This window comes from Haliaeetus albicilla, chromosome 24, assembly GCF_947461875.1.
Source record: "Haliaeetus albicilla chromosome 24, bHalAlb1.1, whole genome shotgun sequence".
NCBI lineage: Eukaryota > Metazoa > Chordata > Aves > Accipitriformes > Accipitridae > Haliaeetus > Haliaeetus albicilla.
Window position 1 is genome coordinate 15,618,596 of NC_091506.1, and position 18,990 is coordinate 15,637,585.

The 18,990-nt window shown below is 49.4% G+C and overlaps 1 protein-coding gene across 5 annotated transcripts; it reads left to right on the forward strand.

Moving 5' to 3' along the window:
• The first annotated feature begins 1,203 nt into the window (after positions 1–1,203).
• On the forward strand, positions 1,204–16,561 carry WNT5A (Wnt family member 5A). 5 transcript variants are annotated; one of them, XM_069812295.1, is made up of 5 exons: positions 1,204–1,903; positions 5,411–5,544; positions 6,698–6,963; positions 11,798–12,090; positions 13,684–16,561. In XM_069812295.1, exons 1-5 carry the CDS (start codon positions 1,898–1,900, stop codon positions 14,140–14,142), a joined length of 1,158 nt encoding a protein of 385 aa, XP_069668396.1. In that variant the 5' UTR covers positions 1,204–1,897; the 3' UTR covers positions 14,143–16,561. The 5 variants fall into 5 exon arrangements, with proteins under 5 accessions (XP_069668396.1, XP_069668398.1, XP_069668399.1 ...); XM_069812297.1 differs by lacking the exon at positions 1,204–1,903 and adding an exon at positions 2,472–2,682; XM_069812298.1 differs by lacking the exon at positions 1,204–1,903 and adding an exon at positions 4,079–4,097.
• Positions 16,562–18,990: the final 2,429 nt, after the last annotated feature.

Below are 18,990 nucleotides of genomic sequence, written 5' to 3' on the forward strand. Positions count from 1 at the left end.
ACCCCTTTGGCTGAGGGCTGCCGAGCGGCGAAAGCGCTCTGAAGTACAAAGGGTCCGCGGAGCCCTCCTCGCCTGGAGCTCTCATTGGGTCCCCCACGATTTAACCCGAACGGTTTTGTCAACAGCTTGCCAAATTTACAGCGGGGGGGGGGGGGGGGGGGGGGGGGGGGAAGACGCCGAAGAAGGAGGAACCCAAACCGTCGAGCCCGCTCCGGCGCCCAGCGCTTTGGCAAAGCGGCACACGCCGCCGCCTCCCGTGTCCCGGAGCATGCGAGAAACGAGACTAGTCGAATGAGCCACCCGTCAGGAATGCTGGGGCAGCCCCCCCCGGCTCGGCCATGTGCGCCGCACATTGCACGCACATGTAGGCGAGGGGGAGCTCCGCGGGGCCGGCCCGGCAGCTTAGTTTGTGCGTGTCCGTGTCCGTGTCCCCCCCCGGCCCGGGATAACGAGCCGGCGGTGCTGGTGGCACAGGGCGGGCCGCGTACCCCCCCCCCCCCCCCGCACACACAACCTCCGGACGGGGTGGGCGCGGGGGGGGGCACCGCTTTGCGGGAAGAGTTTGTGTTCACCGGGGTCTATGGCCGTCGGGAAGGAGCGGGGGATGCGGGACTCCCAGGGACGCGCAGCGGCCGCGGAGCCCGGGCGCCCCCCGCCCGCCCCGAAGCTCCCCTCGCTGCCGTACAGCTTTAAAATCCGGCCCCGTCTGCAATAGGTCGGCTCCGGGCGCATGCGCTGCCGAGAAAGTTTTTCAGCTGCCGTTGGCTCTCCAACTTATTTTTTTTTTCTTTTTCCCTTTTTTTTTTTTTTTAAACTGTTTTAAGCAGCGGGGTGAAGAGCAGCGAGGGAGAGACGCGGGGGGAGCCGGGCCGGCTGCAGCGGGCGGGGGGCAGAGCCCCGCGGAGGAAGGGTCGGCTGCGGCGCGACGCCGTCTGCTCCGGGTCGCTCTCCTGCGCGTAACTTACTCCCCGGCGCTGGGTGCCTTTGCCAGCGATGGATTGGGGGAACCGCAGCTCCTGAAGCCCCGGACTTCTCCCCTCCCCCTGCCCTTACTCGCCTTGCAGGATCAGTCGCCCCGTAAGACAGACACACGCGTGCACAAGCCCCCCCCCTCCCCCTTCCCCGGTTGTGCAGAAACTTCTTTTTCTGTTGGGCTTTTTCTTCTCTGGGTTAAAATGGAGGGAGCCGGCCCCAGGATGGCTCTGCAGCGGCGGACGCCCGGCTCCGCACCGCCCAGCCTTTAAGCAAGTGAAGGGGGGCGGGCGGGGGGGGGGGAGCCCTGCGACCCGCTCGGCTCCACTCGTCCCCCCTTGCCCGCTCCGCGCCGAGCCGCGGAGGGGGCGCGCCGGCGGCCCGAGCGCTGCCGGGGGCCGGGTGGGAGCGCGGGGAGCCCCGCGGCGGCACCACCTGGGCTGGTGGGACGGATCGTCGCCCGCGGCGCTTTCGCTGCCGCTTGTGAAGATTTTTATTTGCTTCCGCACAATCACGCCCACGGGCGCTGTGTGCGTGTGTTGGGTTGGCTTTTTTTTTTTTGGCTTTTTTTTTTTCCCCCTGGCTTTTTTTTTTTTTTGCTTTTTTTTTTTTTGCCTCCTTCTTCTTCTGGTGGTGGAAAGCCCTAATTACTGCGATTGCTGATGGACCTTGGAAAGAAGGCTGCACTGGTGCCCCGCTCCGCAGTCGGACACGCTCAGCCTGCGCCGGACAGAGCGAGCGCTCGCCCGCCGCCCCCCGCCAGCTCCGCGGGCCCCCGCGCTCCCCCGGCAGCCGCCGCCGCCGTCCGCTGCTTGGGAGGATACCGCCCGGCTCCCGCGATCCAGGATTTTACTTTCGCCTCGCCCTTTCCCCCTCCTGCTCTGCTTGGATTACTCGGCTGCTCTCGCTCGCTGATCCCGCGGCAATGGAGGTGAGTCCGCGCGGGGCGCGGGTCCCTCCGCCCCGCGGGGGGCTGCCGCCGCGGGCGCGCAGGGTGGGCAGCGCCTCGGCGGGGCGCGGCCCTGCGCGGGCGCGGGTCCCCGGCCGCGGGGCGGCCCTCTCCTCCGCGGGCTGCTGCCGGGCGCTCCCACCTCTCCGCTCGCACCCACCGCTTGGAAGAAGCTCCTTTATTTTCTTTTTTTTTTTTTCCCCCTTCTCTTTTTAAATCCCCCCCCCCCCGCCCCCCCCGCCGCGAAGAGAGGCTGCCCGCCGCAGGGACACTTGCTGGGCTCGCTGTGCCCGCCGCGTCCCGGTGCATCGTTCTGGCAGAGGCTCCTACCGCGAGTTTAAAGACATCTTTCCAAACTTCCCAAACTTTCCCGAGGAGGATCGCTATGGAGGAGCTCAACGTCGGCGCTAATGGTGGCCTGTACCTTTAAGGAGAGCTGGCTGGGGGCCAGCGGAGGACCCGGAGTCAGCCCCCCCCCCCTTCCCCTCCTTTTTAATTTTATTCTAAGTTTCTGGAGATTATCACTCTGCATCTGCAGAGGGTCCCGCCTGGGTCAGAGCGGAGGAGCGCGGCTCCTCGGGGTCCCCTCGGCGCTGCGAGGACTCCATGTTGGCTGGGCTGTTGGCTTTTGGTTGTTTGTTTGTTTTTAATTGTCAATTGTATGCTAAATCGGTTGCGCTCGGAGGGTCACGGAGAGTTCAGTTGGGCCGAGAAACGCGGCTTTTTCCCCGGCCGGAGCCGGCGCGGAGGGAAGGACGGAGGTGCGCCCATAACCCCCCCGGGACCCCCCCCTCCGCCTCCGCGGTGGGAGAGAGCTGGGCTGGGGACCCAGCGAGTGCCTTGCTCCGCAGACCCGCGACCCGGTCTCGCCCCTCCCAAACGGACCGAAAGCCGCAGCGGCCGGGGGGGGGGGGGGTGGGGGGGTTCCCCGCGGAGCCGCTGCGCCTCCCGCGGAGGCCGCCGCGGTTTACAGCCCCCCGGAGCCGGGGCTCTGGCTGCCGCCTTCCCGCAGGTAGTGCTCCCAGAAAACCAGATGCCTTCGCAGGCTTTCCAGACACCCCGTGTAAAACAGGATCACAGGCGATCCCGCGGCTGCAGGATCTGTAAAAGCCTCCCTTTTCATCTCGGCAAAGAGCGCGGGCTCCGCATGGGGTGCATTAAATACCAAAAAACCAATCTCCGCGGCCCTACAAAGTTGAAAATGGTGCCTCACGCTCCTGATGGCCAATGCTGCCATGCTGCCGGCGAGTCTTTCTTTTTTTTTTTTTTTTTTTTTTTTTTGGTTGGCTTTTTTTTGTGTGTGTATGTTTTGTTTTTGATGGCAGCTTGTCAGCTGCTGCGTGCAGAAGGGCCGGGCTGGAGGGGCTGGGCCCCCGCCCGCGCCCCCGGGCGCAGGTGCCTCCTCCCGCCTCGCCACGCAGCGCCGTGTCAGGCAGACGAGGAGGGCGATAACAGCGAGGATGAGGAGGAGGAGGAGGAGCGGGAGGTGCCGTCGGAGGGGCAGCGGCCGCCCGTCCCCGGCGCCTCCCGGCGCTGCGGCGGCCGAGGCCGCCCCCTGTTGGGAGCGGGACGGCACAGCTCCCCGGGGGCCGCCCGCTCGGGGGCTCCGGGGCTCCGAGGCTCCGGCCCGGTGAAGGGCTGGCGACGGTCAGGCCCGGGGGAGGGGGGGGGGGCACCCGGGCCCTTTGAACGGGGCAGAGGGGGCTTCGGCCCCGCCGCCGTCCGGGTCTCGCAGCCGGCTGCCGCGGCCACCGGCTCCCGCCGCGCCCGGCGGGCCCCGGTCGCCCGCCCCGCCGGGGCAGGTCGGTGTGAAGCGGGCTGGCTGCACGGCGGTTGGGGTCCCGCTTGGGTACCGGCGTCTCCAGCTTCCTCAGGGCTCGGGCAGTTCCATGACACTTCTTTATTATCATTATTGTTGTTATTTTAAGCACTAGTCGATGAAAGAAAAAAAAAAAACCCAAACAAAAACCCAACACGTTAGCTTTTGAGTGTCGCAGCGAGCTCCTCGCACGCCTTGCTCCGCCTCGTCCCTTGCTTACCGTGCCCCGGGCTTTCGCATCTTTCCCGGGACTGATCCCATCCAAAGCGGACGGGCTCTTTCTGCTGCGGGAGACCGGCCCCCATTCACCCACCCCCAGCAGTGAGGAACTGGGGGGGAGCTTCCCTCGGGCAGGAGGTATTTAACCCGCAGGAGGGGGCCAGGGCCGAGAGGCTTCTCCCCGGGGGCTGCAGCCCCGGCGCGGTGCTCCGCTCGGCGGGCAGAGGCGTGCGGGGCCCCCCCCGCAGCTTCCCCGCAGCTTCCCCGCGTCTGCCCGGGCGGGTGTGGGGTCAGCCCGGCTTCCCGCCGCGGCGCTGCGATCGGTCCTGTCCTCCCGACCCTTCGCAAAACAGAAATCAATTACAATTAAGAGCACCTTCAACTCAGCATTAAGAGCTTTTTGAGAATGAATAGGGAGCCCCCAAGTGTCGAAATGTCTTTTTTTTTTTTTTTTTTTTCCCCCTTCCGAGGGGAGGGGAAATAAAAAACCGTGAATGGCACTGGTTAGCGAGTTAAAGAGTCCCGTGTGAGGACGCAGACGGCGATCGCGGGACCTGTCGGGGGGGAAGCGTTTGACTTCCAAGACGGCGGCCCGGTCGTTGCAGGGGCCGGGTCGGGACGCGGAGCTGCTCCTTGTCGCTCCTGGTACCTCCGCGGGCCGGTGCCGACCCCGTGGGGGCCCGGGGGCTGCCGTCGGGGCTGTCACCGCGGCGCCGGCGCGGAGCTCGGCGATCGCGGAGAGCGGGCGGCCGCGCAGCACCGGAGGCTGCGGCGAGATGGTTTAGGGGGCGGCGGGGAAGGGCGAGGACCGGCCGCATCGTCCCCGAGTGGGAGCCGCCGGGCCCCGTGTCCCGCCCCCCCCCCCCCCCGACCCTCTCGTGGCACCGGCCTCCCCCCTCTTCCCCCTCGGGCTCGCTTTGCAAACCTGAAGCCGCCTTTAGCCCGCCGGGAGCGTTCCGTGCCCGCGATGCTGGCTCCGGAGCGGGGAGCGATGGGGTAATGCCCGGCCCGGGGGGGGGGGGGGGGCCGCGGGGCGCCTGTAGGCCCGGGGCGGGGGGGGAACGGGGGTGTGTGCGGGGATGGGGTCGGTCCCCCGTGTCCGGAGCAGCGGTGCGGTCCCGTCCCGTCCCGGTCCCGTCCCTCCGCGGGCGGGGTGCGGGGAGCGGCGGGGCCGGGGCAGAGGGACAGGCGGGCGCGGGTCGGTGGTGCGGCCGCCCCGGGAAGGCGGTGTCGGCGGGGGGGGTGTGGGGGTGCGTGGGTGGGTTTTGCCCGGTGGAGCGGGAGCTGCGACGTGCCTGCGTCTGGCACCAAAAAAGCCTCGGCGGGGAGAAGGGCAGGCGAGTCAGAGTCAAGTGGAAAGGGGGCCCGGATGCTTCCGTTGTTTAACCTTGAATGCTCGAAAATGGTCTGAGCAGCAATAAACAATCTGATCCTTTTTCTCCCCCCTCTAGAAATCCACCGCAGTTTTAATCCAAGGAGGTGCTTTGGGGACAGTTGGCAGTGCAATGGCTTCTCAGTACCTCGTAGTGGCTCTGGCCGTTTTCTCCTCTTTTACCCAGGTTGTAATAGAAGCCAGCTCTTGGTGGTAAGCATCTTGTATCGACTTGATTTTAAGAGGGGGTGTCAAGATTTGCTCGGTTAAATGTCTATTTACTTCTTGTGTGCTTTGTTTCTGAGGGAGTAGGACCGCATGAACGAGAGAGCAGGGGCGTAATGTAGTTGTAATACGTTGTGTAGTAAAACGAACGGGTCTCTCGAGTAAGTGTAAATGTGCAACATCTCGTGTTGTAAAATTCAGGTTTTAGAATGCTGTGCAGTAGATTCTCTATGGATTTGATCACCCTTAAATTACTAGAAATGCCTCTCTTTTTTAAAAGAGTCGTTTCAACTCCCTTAGATTAGGATTTTTGCATATAGAAGAAAGAATGCTGATTTACAAGTAAAAGCTTTTATTAAAGTTTCAGTTTGAACTTTTCTGTAACTTCAATGCTTATAAATGTATTTTGTTACAAAGAAGTACATTTAAATTTCTGCTTTAGCAAATTATCTGCTTCTGTATAGCGTACGATGTTGGGACTTCTTGAAATAGGTGTTTCTCTGCTGTTTTAAGTGATCCTTTTAGGATTAGCAGCCGCTTTTAATTGAAATGTGTCATGTGAAGAGCACTTTAAGAATTAAGAAAACAAAGTTGATTTTGTTTACAATGAATATACTTGCCTCTGTGTTTTTGTGTGTCGTTCAGAAGAAGCTAGTAGTCTGTAGCAAGTTTCTAACTTCTGGCTTGTTAAAGGTTTTCCTGTTTGTTTATGGTAAAACAGTTTGAAAAATCCAGACTGAAATCTAAAATGTGTGTTAAAATAAATCGGGATTTGGGGGAGCTCTTTTTGTTTTTGCTTTATTTATTTTTCTGGCCTTGCAGTTGTTTGGAGCTTCTGTTATTTTTACTACGTCCATTTAAGCTGGTAAAGGACTGCCTAGATGCAAGTCTTCCACGTCTGCGTCTTACTTCAGTCCCTAATGTATGGTGATAACCACATGGAGATGGAAACTAGTAACTTCTGTGCTGTCTTTAAAACAAAAGTTTCATATTTGGGGTTTTTTTCTCACCTGTTAGCAAAACCAGGAGTTGTATACTCATGTATAAGATACAGTTCTGTTTGGGATTTATAGACTTTTTTTTTTTTTTTGAGTCTTCTCTTTATTAATCCAAATCTTTCTCCAAATCTTTCTTTATGCAGGTCTTTAGGGATGAACCCTATGAACCCCATGAACCCTGTTCAGATGTCAGAGGTATATATAATAGGAGCCCAGCCACTATGTAGCCAGCTAGCAGGGCTTTCCCAAGGACAGAAGAAACTCTGCCAATTGTATCAGGACCATATGCAGTTCATTGGAGAGGGTGCGAAGACGGGCATTAAGGAGTGCCAGTATCAGTTCAGACATAGAAGATGGAATTGCAGCACTGTGGACAACAACTCTGTTTTTGGCAGAGTCATGCAGATAGGTAGGAAGCAACATCTTTATGATTAAACTTCTCGTCTAAGGATATGTATGGCACGTACTGTTCTGCACTTGAAACTCTTGCCAGGTTCTTACTGAGTACTGTATACAATCAAGTGTTTTTAAAAGTTGGGAAAGGAGTTGAATTATTTTTAGCTGGAGGTGATTTCCCACCACTATCCAGCCATGTGTCTTGGAAAACGAAGGAGGAATATGTATTTGCATATGGGAATAGAGGAGAAAGGAAAATGCGGCCCTGGAATCTCCTTTTAGAAAACCTGAGACAAAATGAAGGCAACCTAAGAGAATTAAAAACAGCAGTGTCTTGTAAAATTAAAGATGTCCATGTCTAGTTCCAAAGTTAGCGGCTGCATAATAAATTGCTCTTGGTCTGGAGGTTAACTGACAATTGCTGCTCTATTAGTGTTTGTAGGCAATTCCTGCTTGCTTATTTCCAGATATGGTAACTTTTTTTGAGGAAGGTAGATTTATGTTAAAAATAATGTAGCAGGGTAATTTCTATGAAATCAGTTCAGTCAGGATGAAATGTGTGATTGTCTTTGTAACTCGCATTTAAGGTAATCACATCACTGGTAAGAGAGACAAATTCCTGTTTAACATCTTTTCACAATTTGCTGGGTGCTCAACCCTTTCCCTATCAGATCCTCCTTGAAATGTGCTTCTCCAGTGCTCACGTGCTGCCTGCCTTTCCTGTCGTTTAAGGACCTCATCGTATTTTAAAGTCCTTGGCAAAATTTTAACCAGTGCTGTGGAATGGGGTTCATGGTGAAACCTTCCTCTGACTTTCCCAAGCCCGGTTGCTGGTTCTGTGTAAGCAACTGAAAAATGCCTGCTTTTCTGGGTGACAGTTGTTATCTTTTACGTAGTCATCAGTACACTGACAAACTCAGCAGTGCTTTTTAGCTGGAGATAGAAAGTAAAGCTTTTATGTCAGTGTTTTCCTGTCCTGCTTTAAAAAAATGTTTTAAAATCAGACTCAAGCTAGGTTTTTCTGTAAATGGGCTAACTCCAGTTAAGGCTGAAGGAATACATCAATTCACATTTGGTCTCAATTTTTGTTAAAAGAAGTTTTTATTTGGAGATTGTCAGACAAATAGAAGAAAAATCTATTGCTTGAAAGTACCTAATTGGAACAGCTGATTTGAGGTAAACAACCTTGCCTGGGCTTTTTGCAAGCACAGTATTAACACCCCCATAGAGCTTGTTTTTTTACCCTACCTGAGCAAAAGTCTAAAAGCACATGAAACATGAAAGAAAACTTTTTCTGTACACCTTTCCGTTCTAATAATCTAACAAATGTCAGAAAAATAATCTGTTTAAAATTTAGGCCTTCATCCTTCAGCCCTTATTTATTATCCAAGCAAGTGAAAATTAGCTCAAGGGGACTAGTGGTGTGAAGAAACGTACAGGATTGGACCCATGATTTGTGGTGTCTGTCTCCAGAACAGACGTTTCTGCCCTCCCCAAGTATGACAGATCTATTTAAAGGTGGTTTCTTTCAAGTTAAATAACTTTGCCGCACCCTTCTGCTGAATATGACTGTATTAGCTGATGTCTACACAGCAATTCATCATGTAATTAAGCCACTTATTCTAATTGCAGATGGAAGCAAGGTTAATAGCCATATTCAAGAGTTAAAGAACCTAAAGAGTCTATTCCCTGAGACCGAGAGAGGTGCTGTGGGTAACAGTTGTGTTATTTCACGCTGACCTTCGGTAATAGCCAGTTGCTGTTCCTCTGGGTGGAAGGCAAACCGGGTACTTTTAGAGCCTGATTCAATTTTCCTTCAGCCCGCCGTACCCTGGCTTGTTGGGGACTGTCAGGTACTCCTTACTCGCACCGATGGGAGAAGATGGTAGCCGGGAGCTGAGCGCACATAGTTTGGGAGGATTTTGTCATCTGAGCTAATGACGCACTGGGCTGGCTGCGCGCAGGAGAGCGCCGAGGCACAGCACTGACTGACAGCCCGGTAATTACCCCACTGTATAAATGGGACAGTCTTTCTTCCAGGACTTATCCTGCAAAGTTAGCTAAAGCTGTACAAATAAACCCAGCATTGGGTTTGGAAACTTGCTCTGTGGCTTATTGAACTGCAAAATTTGAGGGCTGCTGTTCCCTCTGCTCTCCTCCGCTGCTGGTTCCCAGGTCAGGCCATGGGCCGTGCTGCCTTCGCCGCCTTGCGCCATCTCCTGGCTTTGCGGTCGGCCCCGGGCTGGCTGCGCCTGCTTGGGCTTTGCAAACCGCCAAGAAGTGCTAACGTAAAATAAAATAACTGGATCCTCCCCCAACAGCTCGGTGTAGTTGGGGTCCGGTTTATTCATGCCTGCTGCCTGACGTTGAATGCTTTTAAAATACAAGACAAAGAACATTTTGTATCTTACGTTCAGGTATAAAAAAGTTGTTCTGCTTTTGCAGACTTATTCGTATCAAGTGTAAAGCTCAGCTCCTCGCTCTGTGGGTGGCTTCCTACAGTGTGTGTATATTGAACAGTTCCATTTCTATGTTTTTTATATATGGGAGAGAGGGGACTCAAATGTGTTTGGAATGTGTGTTTCCTTGCCATGGCTACAATAGAGAGAAATGCTGGACTGTGGGAAAAGACAGATACGTTTGACAGTGAAGGAAAGCACAGTTGTGCCTGAAGACTTAAAAAAAAGAAGAAGGAAAAAAAAAAAAAAGGCAGAGTAACTCATCCATGTGGAACCATCACTCTTAATGTGTTCCTGGGGTTGATGACTTGAGGCAGTGTTGGCTTGCAACCTGTGGGGGCTTGAAATCTACTTCAGGAGCTGATGCTGTTTTATAATTTGCGTAAACGTTCAAGCAGGGAACTTGGGGGGCAGCTTGCCTTTCTGTACCTCAGCCCTTCCTTCTCCTTCCCACTAAGAGCAAGTTCCTTAAAAATATCCTCCAGGATAATAATGAGAACTAGTCAAAAAAAGTCAGCTTTATGAGTTTAAATCCTGCAATAAACGGCATAGTTAACCATGTGAAAGCGTGAGCTAACTAAACATGAAAAAGAATAAAATAGAACGGAAGAGGCGAGTCCTGTGGTCCGAAGCAGACCACGTTTCTTTCCTCTCAATCTAGTGGAAATTTTGCTTAAGGAATTAATCCAAAAATGTGTGTTACAGAACAAACAGGAACATTAAAATCCGTATGAGGTTCCCCCTGCTATAGTTTGCAGTAAATGCAAGGCATAAGTTGCTGCATAAAGCCAAATCTTTTTTAACTGAAAAGGCTACTCCTGTAACCCTTTATACCCATAATTCATGTAAATTCTTCCATAAGCAGGTGTCTGTGGGAATAGACCATTATAAGTAAGGGAGAAAAGTGCTTCTCATCTTCCTTAAATCTTGACCTTTCCCAACCTAAGACTTCTGATTTTTACCATTTAAAACCAGCATCTATTACTAAAATTAATCCAGTGGATGACAGCTGTTATATTAACAAAGCTGCTCTGAGCACGGTGTCATCTTGATGTTAAATATGGACCAGACTGCAAATTATGTTCCAGAAGTGCTTGAAAGCGCCTATTAGGTTTGACCTGTTATGGTACGTCTTGTACCAAGAGTTTCTGCCTCAAAATGTTGCTGCCTAAGTACCTACGACATGTCCAAAACGCAACCTCTTAAAGCCGTAATTTTGCAAAGGCCCATGCTGTTCCCTAAGAAAAATCTTGTGAAACCAAGATTAAAAAGAAGCTTGACCTATTGATTGGACTAAAGATTAGGAATGAAACTTCACTCATATAAATAGAAAAAAAAAATATTTAGTCTATTCTCAGTCATTCTGGGAATCTTTCTTGGAAAAGACCCAGTGGGATGCTGTCTCTTAAGATGAAAAACAAACTTCAAGTGGGCTCTCTGGTGCAAGGTTTATGTTTTTCTTTGTTTGTTTGTTTGTTTGAAAGCTTTTCTAGTTGTAGGCAGAACTTATGGCACCCTTAGAAAAGCGGTATGGGAAGTCAGGCTCTAAATAGAGGTGGGATTAGATACTGTCAAGAGCATGGTACGTGGCCATATCTTGCATTGTGGGTAAGTTTCTCTTCCGAAAGTTTGAAACTCGAGGTTTTCAATTTCCATTTAAGGGCACCAGATGCGGGAGAAAACCTTCAAGGCCACCTTGTGCCAAGGGTTTCTTCTTCCCTGTAATTTGTAAAGATGATTGTCCATGGACTCACTTGCCTTACTCACATGAGCTGGAGTGGTGGATACTAACCAGCACAGGTTGTTGTTAGTTTTAAATAGCCTCCCACAGAAGTGCCCGGCTTATGCGTAGAGTGAAAAGTTGCGTGTTACTCTGCTGCGCATTTCTTTTGATACCAGGAGGCTTTGTAAAACGCTATAACTTTAAATAAATTGGAACAAGTGGGTGAAGTGCGTAAATCATGTTTGAGAAGTAGTAATTTAAGAACCAGACTTTTAAAAGTTGTATTTAACGTCTCCTTTTTCTGAAAGACGGGGATTCTGTTTCCCTTTCTGCCCCTCACACGCAGGCACGCTTGCTTCGGCCCCGCTGGCATCACGGCTCCGGCCCCGATTCACCTCCTCCCCGCTCCCTCGTCCAACTTTCACCAATGTGAACGAGAGGCGACTCCCGCTCTTCGCAAACACCTCGTGCGCTCTAATGGATTGGTTTCGCTCGTTTTTTTCAGAACGCAGACCTTTTGAGGAGCGTGGTTCAGGGTTACGCGACCTTTGAGTAGGCGAACGGCTTTTGGTGGCTCCTGGAGAGCCTTCGCCCTCCCGGCTCGCGGGCGGGCAGGGAGCGGTGCAGGCGGGCTCTCCCCTAACACCGCTTCTCTTTCCGCGCAGGCAGCCGGGAGACGGCGTTCACCTACGCCGTGAGCGCGGCCGGGGTGGTCAACGCCATGAGCCGTGCCTGCCGGGAGGGCGAGCTCTCCTCGTGCGGCTGCAGCCGAGCGGCACGGCCCAAGGACTTGCCCCGGGACTGGCTGTGGGGTGGCTGCGGGGATAACATCGAATACGGCTACCGCTTCGCCAAGGAGTTCGTCGATGCCCGGGAGCGCGAGAGAGTTTACCAGAGAGGCTCCTACGAGAGCGCCCGCATCATGATGAACCTGCACAACAACGAGGCCGGGAGAAGAGTAAGTGGCTGTGAAAGAGCACGTCCCTCTGCTGCCGTCTGCGTCCCTCCTTTTGGGGAAGGACGTGCCTCGGCAGGGCACGGAGCCGCGCTGGGCGGTGACCAGCCCCCAAGGCTTGGCTCCGTTTCCATGCACGAAACACGGAAACAGCAAATAGAGGGTGTAGCTGGGTGGGGAGTATATGAATTTGTGTTGCTCCTGGTTGTCCGACAGCCCTGTTGCCTTCGCCGCGGGGGAAGATTGGGACCGAAGTGTGTTGTGTTTCCATCCATATTGTTTGATTCAAAGTGCCCTGCTCGCTGTGGCTTCTCTGTGGAGCAGAATTTTACTAGTTTGTATTTCCAACCAGGACAGTGTGCGTTGGAGGGAAGAGGGACGCGCTGGGCTTCCCAGGCTGGAATCGTGCCGCAGGATCGTTCTGACTTTTTTCTTTCCCTGCTTTAAGAGGATGTGAAAAGCTCCTCCATATTATTAGAAAACATGGTCTTCTGTGGTTAAACATGTCTTTATGGTTTCTTTAATCTCAAAAATGCCTTAAATGAATGGGTGTAAACTTTTCTTTTTTTTAATAGTCTGAATATGAAGAGCCAAAATCATTATTTTCCTAGAGCTTGAAGTGCCAGGAATAGTCGGCTGGAGACTTTACACTTGTGTTCTAAGGTGAAGAAGGATGAAAGATAATTGAAAATTAATAGTATTTAAATGTGAGAGGAGGGTGTCTGAAAGCAATGGACAGGCCAATTTACTATTAGCAAGAAGAAAAATGACACTTTCACAGTTGCTCACGGAGACTCGAGCAGTTTTTTCCTTCCTCAGCCTCATCTTTGCAGTGCCATTTGGCAGCGTTAAGACTGTCTGTAACTGCTGGGTGGAAGTTGTCTACAGTATCATCTAATGTGTCAGACCCCAGGATTTTTGGGGCAGTGTCAACGCTGACTCTTATTTCTATTTGTACAGGGCAAATGACTGATATTTCCCTGCCAAAGCTTTGTAAAGAGGATATTGCTATGTAGCTCTGTCTCCCACCCATAGGTGTTTGGGGGTTTCTTCTTGGATGAAGTCTCTCTTGCAGAGCAGTATTTGGGGTAGGAGGAGGAAGCCGAGCCAAGAGTAGACAATCAGCTGCAGCTGAGCCAGGAGCGAGAGGAGTCTTAACTCTTTCCCTAATTGCAGCTTCAAGCAGAGATCAATAGAGAGAGTAACTCAGATAGAAAATAAAGGGATGTTTTACATTTCTCAATGAAACAGCAAAATCCTTTGCTGGCGTGAGAGCAAATTCCTCAGATTTGACTGCAGCCTGACTGATGCTGCCGTCTGGGCTGTGTGTGTGCTGCTGCGGCTGTCTCTGCGGTGGGGAGGTGCTGGCGAGAGCGCTCCCCTCCTCCTCACGGCTAATGGGGTGCTGGGGGTGCGCGCTGGGCTCGCTCGCTCTTCCTTCCCGGCGCGTTGCAGGAGGGAAGGGGACGCTAAGGCGAATCTTGCGGACGGGCGAGTGGGGACGTGCCAGAGGGCAGGAAACGAGGGGAGGAAAGGCTTCCACAGCCCTGCTAATCTTTCACCATCCTTTTTGCTTTCTCTCCCCGGCTCCTCCAGACTGTGTACAACCTGGCCGACGTGGCCTGTAAGTGCCACGGTGTCTCTGGTTCCTGTAGCCTGAAGACCTGTTGGCTGCAGCTTGCCGATTTCCGCAAGGTAGGCGATGCCCTGAAGGAGAAATACGACAGCGCCGCCGCCATGAAACTCAACAGCCGGGGCAAGCTGGTGCAAGTCAACAGCCGCTTCAACGCACCCACCATCCACGACCTGGTCTACATCGATCCCAGCCCCGACTACTGCGTGCGCAACGAGAGCACCGGGTCCCTGGGCACCCAGGGCCGCCTTTGCAATAAGACCTCGGAGGGCATGGACGGCTGCGAACTCATGTGCTGCGGCCGGGGGTACGACCAGTTCAAGACGGTGCAGCGAGAGCGCTGCCACTGCAAGTTCCACTGGTGCTGCTACGTGAAATGCAAGTTGTGCACAGAGATCGTGGACCAATTTGTGTGCAAATAGGGGACGGACAAGGTGGGAGGAACTGCAGCCGCCTGCCAGCAAGGGGTGCAGGCCCCTCTCCCTTTCCACAGGACTATCTCCACTTTATTTATAGAGTCCAATGAGTTGTCGTCTTCTTTAAAAAAAAAAAAAAAAAAAATGGCGGGGGGAAGGAGGAAAAAAAAAAAGAAAGAAAAATATAAAGGTTGCAAAGAGAAGTGCCTGGAAACCCTCTCTGCGTCCATCCCAGAACTGTGTGTGGCTTATATTTTTGGCAATAATGGGGAAGAACCTGAGAATATTTATTTTACAAAGTAAAAAGAAAAAATTGACTTTTCTTAAAAACAATAGAGTAGTTTGAGGGGAAAAATCCAACATATCGTAATTTAGTCCCATGGGACGTAATACATGTGCAGTAGGCAGAGCAACCATGTAATGTGCTTGGGATGTTAGAACAATCTTTATGGGTGTGAGGAACACACAGACCTGTCCACGACTTTTAGTTTCAGACACTAGAAGTTATCAGAATAGGGTACGTAGAGCTGTTCAGTACATTTAGGGCTCTGTAAATACGGGGTATATTCATCGCGAAGTGTGGTGTCAGTTGCGTATCTGAATGTGCCCGCTTCAGTACACCATGTCATCGGAGGGTAAAGAGCAAAGGATCATAAAGGCTTCAACTGCGCTAGTCCTGAGTCACCGTGTCCGGTTCCAGAACCTCACAAGACCAAAAAAAACCAAAAGAAAAAAATCTGCCTTGACGAATAATAGAGATACTCTCCAAGGCAGAATTTGGCCTGATTAGCTAATTGTGATGTTCGAGTGTCTCATCTTACAGAGCAGTACTTCACTACTACCGAGCATGGAGAGCAGCCGAGGTGCAGACTGCGTGGAGCACTGTAGCCGGGCGGAGGGGAGCTGCAATGCTTGCAAACAGTTTTGGTCTCCCAGCCTGGAAAGCCCGTAGAAAATAGAATTCCCCAAATTTGAAAATGCCTTAAAAATGGTGTAATAGCTGGCTGTCTTTCAAAACACAGCTTGACAAATAACTCCTCTAATTTTATGTGAGAAAATAAATCATTAGATATCCACTCTTGGAATGATTGATTTTTATTTTTTTCGCAGATTTTGGGAATGCTTTCACTCAAGGAGACAATGGTTTCATATTTTAATAACATTAACTGACTATTATAGTTCAATGAAATGTTGCAGCAATACCAAATTTATCATCCTATGTCTTTAATACACATGCTTTAGATAATATATTGCAGATATACACTACAACTGTTCAGACTATACTTGAGCAGTTACATATATATGGGAGAACTGTGGTCTGCTGGTGTCTGGTATTTCAAAGCTTTTTGTACATATATATTTTAATGATTTAAGAAATAATAAAACATCTAAATTACAGGGGCAGTTCATCCCCCTTTTTCTTTTTCAGATTTCTTCAGGTTTTTAGATTGATTCTAACCTTTTGGTGGGGTTTTTTTGTTTTGTTTTTTTTTTGTTTTGTTATTTTTTTTAAAAGCTTTTATCATTCAAAAGTTTTAAGGATAATCACAAAGAAGTAAGCCTCTTCCCAGCTTTAGGACTTTCTTGGGCAGTTGGTAGAGGCAGCACCCTGCACTTGAATTGATACCGGTCTGGAGATCACTTCTATTCCACTCTCATGTTAAGGGCATTATTGATTATTGCTAAAGGAGACACCTTCCAACTCTAAAATGTGCTGCATTTGGCCCTTGCTTTTCAGTTTTTGAAATGGAAATTGTTATTTGTTGAACAACATGCGTTCCCCACCAGTGCTGTGTAGTTACACAGGATTTCATCATTGGTTCAGATGCCTCTTTCCAACTCAGTCCCATCCAACAAGTTAAAGAAAATGGTTTTGCAAATACCAAGTGAGGAAAATCTTTCACTTTAGCCTAGTTGTACTAAAGCCTTAACTTTTCACGAGCCTTTAAGCTGTATCACTAAGTTCATCTTGATCATTTATCAGCTTCTTAAATGGCGCTTTATTGCTCTTAATTTATTGTACAAGGACATATTTACCCCTCATCTTCAGATGTTTGCAAAGAATATCTTTAAGATAAATAAATAAAGCACTAATTCATTGAATATGTCACTTTGGTTTTTATTGTACAAAAACCGTGATCATTTTTTTTTTCATTTGCTGAATCACCTCATGTTCCTTTTTAGTGACTTTTGTCTGAGCAGAACTGAATCTCATGATCCTAGCTATTAAAACACTATTTAATGTAAAATATTTTACTTGTCATTCAGATATGTAAATCTCCTATGTCCTTTCCTCTGTTCTGTACATTTAATGTACATATTTCTGTCTTGCGTGATTTGTATATTTCTCTGGTTTAAAAAAAAAAGAAAGGATTATGCCATAATGGAAGATAGACTATAAAAATAAAACTTTGGTTGTATATTGGGAAGTGGTTTTAATTATCTTTCAGGGGAGGGTTTGTTAAAACAATGAACAGAGTTGATCTTTAAATTTACTACGTGGTAAAACAGGGAAGCGATTGTTCGCCAAACGTACAAAGTACATCTTGAAGTTTTATTTCTATATTAAGAAGGCATACAGATGTAACTACTTCTTAAATAGAAGGGGAAAAAAACCCCTAAAACCAGTCCCAAATCCCTATGACTCTGAACTGGAAAGCATTTTAGAGATGGGTAAGTATTTAATTGGCAACGGATAGGGACCTGGGTTAATGTTATTTGTGTGCGTATGGCTTCCAGGGCTGCTTGTAGTGATTCTGGGACAGCGGGGCCCAATCCTGTGAACAGCTTCCTCCGGTAATCTCAGTGATGGCAGCAGGATCCTCGTGTGAGCAAAGGTTTCCAACGTGAAAAGTTTTTGGGACTGGTTTTGTGCGGTTGGGGTTGTGTGTGCGGTCGCTGGGGGGGGTGGTTCTGCCCCCCATCAGTCTGACTGCACTTGAGCTGCAAGGTGAAAGCTCACCAGTTTTTCCTTAGACTTCTTGCCCAGAAATTGAGCATGTATGGAGGGTAGAATCCTTGAAAAATCCTTTAAAAAAAAAAAAAAAAAGGCAAAGCACAATGAAGTATTAGTAGTAAGGAAGTGAAGCAGAAAATGAAAATTAATGTAAAAACCAAGCCTTCTGTTTTGAGACTGGCTTTTCTTTGAACTGATTTCCTGAGTAAGTACTAATTTTTTTCTGCTATAGGGAGTTTGATGAATTAGTGGCCTTTCTCTACCTCTCTGCTGCTTCTTTTCTTTTTTTTTTTTTTTTTTTTTTTGCTCAAGGATAACCTTCTAACATATCGAAACTCCTTCTGGCTGCCAAGAATGTATTATCCCACAAACCAGTAGACCAACATCGTGTGTTTAAAATAGCGATTCTGGGCAAATGCAACGTTCTGTGGTCCTATTACTGACATCTGGTTCAGTTTTCCTTCACTTGTATATTGACCAGTATTCTTTATTGCAAAAACACAGCCCCTATTTAGGAAAGTCAGCATTTTTTTGGACTGGATTGTATTCAAGCTCTTCCCAATAACAGAAAAGTTACCAAAAAATTTCTTTATTGGCAGCAGTAAATATCTGTATTCAAAATAGTCATTATGGGCTCAGATACAAGAGAATTGTTTTTAATTTGCAGCAAAGTTTATCTGTTTAATTTTCTTAAAAATGCTGTTATCCGTTGGTTCAGAATCTTGTATTTTTAGTAATCTCTTCAAATCTTTGTGTTTGGTTATGGCTTTGCCAATAGCAATTTTCACCCTGTTTTTGCAAAACATTGAAGCCCCAGGTGTTAGCAGGAAGCGTACGAGGAACAGGCAAGAAACTTGAAGAAGTGAGTGGCAGCTTGGAGTCAGGCACTGCATGCAGAAAGCAAGCTAAAATCTGTCCTTTCTGAAGGATGTGTTTGATAGAAGCATCTTATGAAGATCATGATACAAAACTTTAGAAATTGCTACTGAAGCTGACAGAAAGACTGCTTTCCTTCGGGTAAGGAATCTTGAGAAATATCTAAACTGTTAGGATATTAATTGTAAAAGGGTGGTTTTGCTGAATCAGTAAAGACATCTAGTTTTTTCTTCTGGACTATATGCTAGAGGAAACTATGAAAACAAAGAGGAAAAATAAAGCTCTTAAAAAACCAGATAAATATATTCATGTATAGTTTACATATGTACTTGCTGGCTGTGGTAGTCTTAAAATTGCTTATCTATTATTGAAGTCAGTTTGGAAGGCAGGTCAGATCTGTTCTTTCGTTCTTCAAACTGTTTAAAATCCTCAGTGGGAAAAAAAGAAAAAAAAAAAGACCTCTCTCCCCCACTACAGTCTCTGGTATGTCTGTTTATGTTGCAGTGGGGTAAATGAACCACGTAGAAGCGCAGTGAGGGGTTTGTACATGCATTTTTGTTTTTTTAAAAGGTGTGATTAAAAAAATCCAATCTGTCTTATGCTCTGCTCTTCTATGAGGTTGCGTGTGTGCATTTGTATATACTCTGCTGGTATTTTCCAATTGTGTTGGCCAAATTCTGCTTTTAGTTATGGTTAGGCATCTCTCCTGACTTTGGTGGTGTCATATGAGCCTGACATTTTTCGACCAGACGTGAAGGCCCCCCTGCTCAAAGAGAATGCATATGAAATATATCAGCCTTTCTTCTGCTGGCTGGTTATTTAAACATGGGTAACTGAATTATTGTGAAACAAATTCTGGGACTGCAGCTGCAAAAGCAGTAATACAGTATATTCGTAGTGATGTTTCTACGCCATACCTTCTAATTTCCCAGTTGATTTCCAGTGCAGACAGAAAGTCTAGAATGCATGTGGTATGTTCCTCATCATATATTTTATAAATGTAAAATAATGATTTGTCAATT